The following is a 10330-nucleotide window of genomic DNA, read 5'->3' on the forward strand; positions in this document are numbered from 1 at the left end:
GGGGCGCGCCCGGCCGAAGGGGCGCGCGCTGGGGGGAGCGAACCACCCTGCGGCCGGAGGGGGGCGGCGGGAGGCGCTTGGTGGCGGCGCCTTGGTCCCCATCCCAGGGCAGATCCCGCCCAGACGGGACATTTTCCAGAGCCTCCCGTGATCTTCTCCCAGTTTGCCCTCGAGGGTGCCCTGACCACCACATTCAGCTCTGCGTGCTGTCAGACTCAAGCCAGGCTCTGCTGCGCTTGAATTCGGGTTTTCTTCCAGTGACCTGTCTAGATCTGGGACGTGTTTGGGGTTTTTCCAAACTCAAGGCAACCCGGTCCAGCGGAGGCTGTCGCTGCTCGTGGTGTCGCACCCCCACCCCGGCAGGGGGTGGAACTGGACAATCTTTAAGATCGCTTCCAACCCAATCATTACAGCATTATGTAAAAATAATGCCGGAGTGTTTTTGTTTCCCTTATCTGCTGAGAATGAGCCAGCACACTCCTTTCTGAGAAAGGGAGGTGGCCTTCGATTAAAAAGCCACTTGTTCCCAAGCTGTCACTGCCTGGCCCGGCACGGACACGGAGCCTGCTCAGTCCATCAGAGCCAAGAACGCCCTCCCTGAGAGCAGCCCTTGAATCCTGTCCTGTCCTCACCCGGGCCTGCAGTAATCCCTCCACTGCTTGCCTAATCCTGTTGGTGTAACAGTAAACAATCCTGAACAGCCACTCTCAAATGTCTTAGGAGTACTAAACTTAAGGTGGAGAGAGCACAGGGGTGGCAAGAGCTCAGACACAGGAAAAAACCAAACCCCCAGGATGGCCAAGGGGGTGTTTGTGTGCAGGCACAGTAAGGACTGTAGAATATCTCACAGCAATCATCAAGTCCAGCTCCTGGCCCTGCTCAGGATATCTCCCAGTTGTTCTCTGGGCTGCTCTTACCAGCTGGGGGTTATTCTTAGAGCCCTATCAAGGCAAGAGCCTTACCTGGCTCGCTCCTGGCAGGTTAGACCCTGGTGGAGGTGAAGGTGGTTGTTGCTGCTGCTGGCTCCCAGTGGTGTTTGTAGAAGGTGTCAGTACAGATGCTTAAGCGGTACCCACGTGAATTGAAGTTCTGAAGGAACTGTTTGCATGGAGTGGACCTCACTCCAGGATCCTGATCATTGCCTGGGAGGGATCTATGGAAAAACAAGGCTTGCTTTTAGTACAGTTGCACTCTCTCACTTGGGGTTTCATCCCTGTGCAGAAATGCCGAGGAGAAGGGGCTGGTAATACAGATTTGGGTTTTTTTTTTTTGACATTTTAGTTGTATTGTTGAAAGTGGCCAGGTCTGCCCCATTTGCCCTGGTGCCAGGCTGTGATTACAGCCAGCCACTGTGTGCCACAGCCTGCTGGAGCAAAACCTGGCATCACCTGGAACAGGCATAGTCCAGGGCTTAGGGTAAGACCAGGAGTCAAGTGTCTTCCTGGTAGGACAAGGAAATGAGAAGAGCAGATACTGAGAAACTGCAGCTGTGTGGAAAAGGTTTAGAAAGCAGTAAGAAGAGGTGCTGGAGCCTCACAGGTGAATTCACCTGTCCTGACCCCATCAGTTGGACAAAAACAAAAGCCTGAATTTCTGACTGCTTGAAGGGAAGGTCCCCTGTTCTTTATTCCCCTCTGTGATTCCTGGAGCTCAGCTATGCTGGTAGGGATGAAGTCTGGAAATTAGCAGTACTTCTCTCCATCCATCATTTCTACAGGTTTATACTTTTGGACAATTTCTGCAGTTTATAAACATTAAAGTTTGCTGTATCTTGTGACTGCAGCCCAGTTGTTGTGTGCTCTGGTACAAAGCAGCCTTCAGGCAGTGTTTAAACACCACTGATGTGCTCTGTCATTAACAAGTGTTAACATTCTCACCTGGTTGAGCAAAACCCTTCTAATTTCTCAGGCTGGCTGGCTGTTTCAAACAGGCTGGTTTTCTTTCCTTAGCCATAGATGAGTACAAGCCCCTGGATGCCACCACAAACCCCTCCCTGATCCTTGCTGCGGCTCAAATGCCGGCATACCAGAAGCTTGTGGATGATGCTGTTGCCTACGGGAAGAAGCTTGGTGGGTAAGTAAAGAGGGGTTTCATTTCCTGTATTTAAAACAGACCTGTATTTAAAATGCCTTCTTTATATACAAGCAACGTACTGGGGTTTCCCCCTCGTGTACTTGTGGGTTTGTCTCCTGCCCCAAAAGGCCTCAACACTTGGAGAAAAATTCCTTACGCCCATCCCAGATGTGCATCCTCATTTCCCAGCTCACACCTGGCCCTCCTTGCTCAGGAAAGTAACAGCACTATAGAGTGTCCAAAGGCTAATCTTGCTGGCAGGCCAGAAGTGGCTCTTTTGAACTCTGGAATTTAATGTTAAATGGGCTGTGAAATTTGATCTTCAAATCCATAGCAAAGTGTAAACTCACCTTTTTTTTTACCCCCATAAATGCTTTTGCTCTTTGTGGTTTTCAGGTCAGAAGAGGAGCAGATCAAAAATGCTTCTGACAAACTTTTTGTATTATTTGGAGCTGAAATCCTGAAGAGGATACCTGGCCGTGTGTCCACAGAAGTAGATGCAAGGTTGGCTCTTTTCCCTCTGGCTTATCCTGGATATTTGTAAACACAAAAAGTAACCTGAGTTGGAGAAAGATGTTTTGCCTAGAAGACCAGTGGGACTTACATTATTAATAATAAAGTGTGTGGATTTCCCTTAGTTGGACTAGAACTCTGTAACAAAAACAAGTAGCACTGACCTTGGATTTTCATAATCTTCCTCTTGCTGCTTAAGCAAGGGAAACCTCACACTTCCAGTTGTAGTTTTGCTAATTCTCTTCTATGTGATAACAGCTGCTCAATTTAGCAAGAGATCTGTTTGAACAGTTTTTTCCAAGACTTGAACAGGACTTGGCTGTTAACTTGCTCAGCGCCAATTTTTGTTAATGCTCAGCTTCTGAATTCATTGTGAGAAATTTCCTTCTTGAAAGGCTGACAGTCCAGGAGGGATCTGAGAACACAAACCTGCTGTTGGCATGTAAATGCTGATAAAACAGGACAATGTATTCCCATGGGGCAGAGAATTTAAAAAATAATAAATCAGTTTTAAACAATGCTGCTCTTGCCTTAAAGGTTGTCCTTTGATAAGGAAGGAATGATCCAAAGGGCGAGGCGCCTCATCGACCTCTACAAGGAAGTAGGAGTTGGTAAAGATCGGATTCTCATCAAGCTCTCTTCAACCTGGGAAGGAATCCAGGCAGGCAGGTAAGGCTGTGTGTGCCTGTTGTGCTGATTCATGGCATGCTCCTGCCTGTCCACAGGCACTGATATTGCATTCTGCACTTGAATAAACAGCAGTGCTGAAAGCACTGTGCCATGGGGAAGTCTGTCATGAGCACGGAAGGTGCCCTGCCACAGCTTGCTGTTGAAATAGGCAAAGTTTCTTCATACAAGGGCCACAGTTTCCTGAAATACCCTGCCAAGCTGGCTACATTTGGCTAGAGGAACAGCATTAATAAGGCAGAGTTTGGCAGCACAAAACATTTGCTGTTAGCTGACAACTTGTGCACCCCATTCCTAAATTAACTCAGGGAATTCAGTCGTTTGAACTTAGCAGCTCGTTCCTGAATATGAATTCTGTAGGTGAGCAAAGTGCTGTTCTAAGCCAGCCTGTGTCTGCAGGGTCCTGGAGGCCGAGTATGGGATTCACTGCAACATGACCTTGCTGTTCTCCTTTGCTCAGGCTGTTGCCTGTGCTGAAGCTGGAGTTACTCTGATTTCCCCGTTCGTGGGACGGATCCTGGACTGGTATGTTGCAAACGGAGACAAGAAAACCTATGAGCCTTCAGAGGATCCAGGTGAGCACACTGCTGAGAAAACAACAGCTGCTCATTCAAACAGTTTACTCATAAAAATCCTCTCATGGCAAATGCTGGGTTTGAGCATGTTCTAAATAATCCCTTACAATAAAGTTGCTGGTTTCTACTTGTAGGAGTGAAGAGTGTGACCAAGATCTATAACTACTACAAAAAGTTTGGCTACAAAACCATCGTGATGGGTGCCTCGTTTCGCAACACGGGCCAGATCAAAGCGCTCACGGGCTGTGACTATCTCACCATTTCACCCAAGCTCCTGGCAGAGCTCAGCAAAGAGCACGTCAAGTTAACTCCCACACTCAGTGTCAAAGAGGGTGAGTCTGCTCCTGGGGACTTGTTCTGACTTCCTTTCTTCTGCAGTGTTGAGAGTCTGGGGTTCTGGTCAGTGCTGTGGTACTTGCTGCCATCCTGCTTTAGGGATAAATAAAATTTCCTAGAGGAGATGTTGTAGCCTCAGAAGGAAACACTGTAGCCTCAGTACAATATCGCTGCTACAACTGCTGACACTGAGCAGGAATTGGACTACAGTGGGTTTGGAGTGTGCTTCCATACTCTGCACCTCTCCCCATGGGACAGGCAGAGAGGAGGAAAGTTAATTTGCACATGCTCAGGATGAAATTTTACTGAACAGTAGCAAAGATGCTAAACTTGATTTCATCTTAATTTCTAGACATGCCAAGAGGTGTTTTCCCTCCAGAAATTAGAAACTAAGCATACACAAGACTAAGTGATTTGATCTGGTGACACTGTGCCAATGATGGCTTAGAATCCTTGCTCCCATTACACTACTTCAAGCCCAGGTTGGATGGGGCTTGGAACAATCTGGGATAGTGGATGGTGTCCCTGCTTGTGGCCAGGGAGTGGAACTGAATGGGCTTTAAGGTTCCTTTCCACCCAAATAATTCAAGGATTCTCTGATCCTGTCTCTTTTCTGTAGCCTCATTAAAATGCTGGTTTACATCTCAGAGCAGCTCTGTGCACAGCTGTAGCCATGGGCTGCTGCCCACAGGCTGCTGCTGGCCTGGGAGCCTGCTATCAAGCGAGCTTTTGTTAGTTCTTGCCAAATAATCAAAGCCCTGATTGTTCAGAATATTTGCTTAGAACATCTCGCTGCTGTGGGGTGGTTACACAATTCCTTAGAATAGGCCTGGAATTGCTGTGCCATTCTGCAGCAGGTACAAGATAATGACACACACAAACACTGTTTTAAGATAAACTGATTTATTAGGCTACCTTTTTCTTTTTCCTCTTTGTTCTCCTCCAGCCATATCAGGAGCACTTTCAATCTCACATCCCAGACTGTGCTCCTGCAGCAAGTCATACTGAACGTATATAAAATTTTTCCAACACATAGAAGTGGTCAGAACTCGAGACAATTTTAGGAAGTCTGAATTTGATAAGAATCTGATCACCTGGTCTGTTTCCTTTTCTACTTCTCCTGCACAGCTCAGGCGTGTGATCTTGAGAAGATGCACCTGGATGAGAAGGCATTCCGCTGGCACCACAATGAAGACCAGATGGCTGTGGAGAAGCTCTCTGATGGCATCAGGAGATTTGCTGCAGATGCAGTTAAGCTGGAGAGGATGTTACAGGTAGAGATCATGCTCCTCTCATGTACTGCAGCCAGCCTGGTGTGGCTGAGGATTAAACAAGTCTGGGCAGGTCTTTGGACAGGTTACGTAGGACAGGCCACCTAAATTCAGTGAACTTGGTAAGCCTCACTGCATGCCAAGGAAGAATTGGTGCCAGGTGTGGGCTATGCCCGCGGCTTGAGCCACAGGACTGGCAGCTCATCAGGATAACTGTCAAAGTGAGAAGTCCCTTAAATCTGATTGATTCTGAGCTGTTAGCAGCAGCACAGGATACAAATAATCTGCAGGTAGTGAGCTGGAAATAAATCATGTTTGTACTTGCAGGCACTAAGAAAGTGCAGATCTGCTGTCAAAGTCTTATGTCAAATTGTGGAGAGGCTTTCACATAGGATTCATCAAACTGTGATTTTTGGGGAAGAAATGCTCAGTATACCTGATCTAGGCCCTTGGTGACTGGCAGCTCCTTGCAGCATTCCCAAACTCTTACTCAGCTGTGCTTTGTTTATTCTTTTTCTAGGAGCGAATGTTCGGCACTGAAAATGGAAAATAAAAAAAGGAAAATTAATAATCAGCATTTCCCTGAGTGCTCCAAGCTGAGGTGGATCACCTGAGGTTCAGTGGATGTACAAATGTCTTACCTGTACAAGTATCATGCTGTGTATGGATAGATTTCTGTATCATGCTTTTTTTTTTATCAATTTGCAAAGGGACAAATGGAATTTCAAATTTTTGTGGCACTTTTGTCAATACATGCAAATTAAAACCAACTTGCCTTGTAACATGGTCAATTCATTGCTGCAGGAGACAACTGATAGGATTTTAATCTTCAAATTCCTTATTAAATCTTCAGTCCTAACACATTGAAGAAAACAGTTTTTAATTTCAGGTTGTTTTAAAGAGCAAGCACAGATTTCACAAGCCCTTCCTGGTACAAAACTCACCCACACTCCTGTGAGACACACATATATACGTCAAAATATACATGTGTATCTTATTTGTTTGTACAGATCCTGTTGTATGAAGAGGAGACAAGAACAAGTGATAGGACAAGAAGGGAATGGGCTCAGGTTGTGCCAGGGAATGTTTATATTGGATATTATGGAAAATTCACTGAAAGCTGTCCAAGCTGGTACAGCTGCCCAGGGCTGAGTCCCCATCCCTGGAGAGATTTAAAGACACATGGATGTGGCACCTGGGGACAGGGATAGTGGTGGCCTTGGCAGGGCTGGGGGAATGGCTGGACTTGATGGTCTCAGCAGTCCTTTCCAACCTCAGTGATTCATTCCATGGTTCTAAGAGATCCCTGCTCATACATGGATGCAATTTGCTGTTTCCTGACAAAGTTGCCTGAACTTAAAGGGAGAAAAGGCAGCAGCACTGATAGCCACGTGCTCTGTCCACACCAAGGGAGGCACTGATCCTCCCGCAGTGTGACACAGCAGCTCTGCTGTCAGCACATCCAGAACAACCTGGGAGCTGCTGTTCCAGCCAAAGGGACAGCAGCTACAACCAGACACAGACAGCTGGTGCTGCCCTCCCAGCCTGCCCTGGGAACAGTGCCAGTCTGCCAGAGGGAGGTGAAATCCCCAGAGGACTCACCCAGGCCCTCTGTCCTACAGCTGTGGAGAGGGGAGAAGCAGATCAGGCAGAAAGCAGGCTGCCCAAAGGGAGGTGACCTTTTCCCCTGTCAAAGTCAAGCCAGCACTAAAAGCTTGACCCTGCCCCTCCCTACAGCCACCAGATCCTTCCACTGCCCATCCCTTCTCAATTTAACCTATTTTGCGTTTTTCACTCTTACTAAACTGAGAATTCCAACAGAGATTCCTAGAATGGTTTGAGTTGGAAGGGGACCTTGAAGACCATCTCATTCCACCCCCTGCCTTGAGCAGGTTGCTGTGCTCTAACACCACACACTGCACCACCAGGGCAGGGCAGGGACATGGGCACACAGAATTTGGGGACTTGGTGCTATCAAACTGGCTGGTCAGAGGCTTGGAGCCTCTGGAATAAATGCCCCTTCTTCCCCCTGAGTGAGGGAAGAACCTTCACATGCATGGAATCTGTCCCCTCACATAGCTGAGACACAACTGGATCAGTACCAACGTGGAGCTCAAATGAAACTGAAGCATTACAGAAGGTGCTCAAGAGAGAATGAAATACTGCAGTGAAAGGGGAAAAAGAGCTGGGAAAAGGTGTCTGAGTAACCTTTCTCCACTTACCAACAGATGCCTCTCAAGAGCTGAGGAGGCAAGAAGGGTCACGGGGTCAGTCACGGGATCCCTTCCTTCCTGTGGTGGCAGCTGGTGTTTCCTCCCCAGCACTGGGGTTCTTTTTCTGCAGCACAGATGGATGTTGTGAGGGGCCTGACATCCGTGGCTAAGCCACAAAGTCCACATCCTTTCTGAAAAAAAAACCCCAAGCACCACATAAACCTTCACCTTGTACAGCTCTTTAGTCAGTCGCACAAAGTGTGTTCACTCCTCAACTCCTCCTCAACTTCCCCTTTCTTCAGCAGATGGAGGGATCTCTCCCAGGGCCCTGTCTATGCCCTGCTTACAAACTCCTTCTGGGACTCCCCAGATTCCCATACTTCCTCAGATGAATAAATCAGGAGATGTCTCTTGTCTCCCAGGAAGGTCTGTGGCTCCCACAGACACAAGGACAGGACTCAGGAATTAGGGGCAGATACAACATCTATGTTTGGAGAAATCCTAAAGAATCAACAGATAAACTTTAAAGCATTGATTTTAAAATGACAGCACCTTTCCCAACCTTTCCTTGTGGTGGCTGATCTCTGATTCCAACATCCAGCTCTGTGCAAACACACAAAGCTTGGAGGGAGGTTGGAAAAGCTTTTCCTTCCTCCTCCAGCCATGCCTTGCATCCCATCACAGACTGTGCTAAAGGGAGATGCCCTGCTGCTCCCAGCACCTCCTCCATTCTTGACACGGGGTACAGGAAAGCAGAGCTGTTGGAAGAACAGACACAATAAGTACACCCATTTATATTCATCTTCCCAACATGGAATTTAATTTTAAATTAGTCCTCAGATTCACTGGTTATGTCTATCCAGTACAGCCATCACAAGCCAATATGGATGGCACCAAACCCAGACAGTTCCATTTGAAATTTTCAAGTAAATCAGGACCAAAGAGGCACTTCCATCCTTTCTGGCCCTTGTCTGAATGCACACAAGATGAACAAAGCATGAGATTCCATTAAAAAAAATAATGTTTTTTTTACAAAATTATACTGTAAAAGCTCCAAGGAAAGAATCTTAATTAAATATGCTAATACACAAAATGAATGCTGGTATGACCAACAACCACCAGCTGCAGACAGGGCCAGAGCTCAAACATCTTCTCAGGATCCTCAAAAACACAAAAACTGAGATCACACCCACAGGCAGGTCTTGGGGCTTTCCAGAGTTAAGCATTTTCCCAACTGCTGCACCAGCACCCCTCTTGCCAGCTCAGGTGTAATCCTGCCAGGAAAGGCTCCCATACCTTAGGGATGGTGGGCTGTCCTCTTTTTGGTGAAGAAATCCTTTGTGGGGTGCAGGACAGCAGTGCTCCTTTACAGCTGTCAGCCAAGATCCAAGAAAACTCCTCCTGCCTTTGGATTCATCCTGCTCCACGTGCTGCAGGGGCACTCTGATGCTTCTAGCAGGTACCTCCATATCTGCCTGTAAAAACATCAGAGGAAAACAGGATGTGGTCCCAGCTATTAAGCCCAGAAAAGAGGTAATACTGTGAGTCCCAAAAAAATAAATCACTAAAACTCTGGAAAATAAAACCAAATCCCCACCCAAATAAATAAAACAATAGAACCATCAGCTGGATGTTACCAGGAAAAGATTTCCAAGGAAACAAGCCTGCCTGGTAATATTCCTAGGACCAAAGCACCAAGCATTGCACAGCACAATGCTGAAACAATAAAAGTCTGTGTGGGATGAAAATCTCCCAAATTTGAAGGTTTTCAATGCTTTGGGAAACAAAGAAGAGAGACAAAAACCTCTCAGTATAAGCCCCACTGCTTGGATGCCTGGCATGGGATTGTTCACAGGGTCCCTCAGCTGGACCAGGCACAAGGTACAGAAGATACAAACTGAGGTACCTCAATTATTCCCACAGGAAGTTGAAAATGCAAGAATTATCCAAAAATCCTTGTTCTTTGTGTAATGCCACTTCATGATTTTAGTTGATGCAAATACCTTTTAGGTAAAAGAAAATACCAAATAAACTATCAAATTTTACGTTTGTAGAACAAAATTAACATGGAAAACGAACAGAATAAAACTTTCCTGAACATATCTGGATGATATTCAACTTTTTTGTGTTTCCTATGTTCATTTGTCCTTCTTTTCCCACTGTTTTTCTGACCAATTTTTTCCAATCCCTGGCTAAAACTGGTCATCCTGTACAAGAACTTAAGAGCTATCATCACTAATGGCCTCAAGATGTGCCAGGGGAAGTTTAGGTTGGATATTAGGGAAAATTTCTTCATGGAAAGGGACATCAAGCCTGGAACAGGCTGCCCAGGGCAGTAGCGGAGTCACCACCTCTGGAAGGGTTCAGAAAACACATGGATGTGATACCTGAGGTTGAGAGGTGAACATGGTGGTGCTGCTGCACTGATGCTTGGACTTGATCTTAAAAGCTCTTTTCCAACCTCATTTCCATGATTCTATGACTCAGGGGGCTTCCAGTTTGTCAGCATGACTTGTGAAGGTGACACAATCCAGCCCACCACATCCAGAGGCACCTCACAGCTGCTGGCCCACACCTGCACACATCACCTCTCCAGCCACCCGCTGCCTGACCACACCTTTCTCCCCCAATTTTCCCAAGAGCAATTTCTTGGTGTGATGGG

The 10330-nt window shown here is 46.8% G+C and overlaps 1 protein-coding gene and 1 long non-coding RNA gene across 3 annotated transcripts; one reads left to right on the plus strand and one right to left on the minus strand.

Moving 5' to 3' along the window:
* Positions 1–1693: 1693 nt before the first annotated feature.
* TALDO1 (transaldolase 1) lies at positions 1694–6225 on the plus strand. Its single transcript, XM_005426469.2, has 7 exons — positions 1694–2073; positions 2470–2577; positions 3124–3255; positions 3673–3848; positions 3983–4180; positions 5313–5458; positions 5976–6225. The coding sequence occupies exons 1-7, from the start codon at positions 2015–2017 to the stop codon at positions 6006–6008; spliced, it is 852 nt and encodes a 283-aa protein (XP_005426526.1). The 5' UTR covers positions 1694–2014; the 3' UTR covers positions 6009–6225.
* Positions 6226–6230: 5 nt separating this feature from the next.
* Positions 6231–10289, minus strand: LOC115948510. Of its 2 annotated transcripts, none has more exons than XR_004082330.1 (5): positions 9575–10289; positions 8965–9143; positions 8231–8426; positions 7678–7859; positions 6231–6310 (listed from the first exon to the last, which is right to left on the minus strand). It is a non-coding gene; the product is annotated as an uncharacterized LOC115948510 (long non-coding RNA). The 2 variants fall into 2 exon arrangements; XR_004082329.1 differs by having other exon boundaries at positions 8221–8426.
* Positions 10290–10330: the final 41 nt, after the last annotated feature.

The sequence above is a fragment of the Geospiza fortis genome, unplaced genomic scaffold (assembly GCF_000277835.1).
Source record: "Geospiza fortis unplaced genomic scaffold, GeoFor_1.0 scaffold450, whole genome shotgun sequence".
NCBI lineage: Eukaryota > Metazoa > Chordata > Aves > Passeriformes > Thraupidae > Geospiza > Geospiza fortis.

Coding starts and splice junctions, on each gene's coding strand:
- TALDO1 (XM_005426469.2), top strand. CDS start 2,015: ATGCCGGCATACCAGAAGCTTGTGGATGATGCTGTTGCCTACGGGAAG. Junction 4,181..5,312: donor CACACTCAGTGTCAAAGAGG/GTGAGTCTGCTC, acceptor TCTCCTGCACAG/CTCAGGCGTGTGATCTTGAG. Junction 5,459..5,975: donor AGCTGGAGAGGATGTTACAG/GTAGAGATCATG, acceptor TTCTTTTTCTAG/GAGCGAATGTTCGGCACTGA.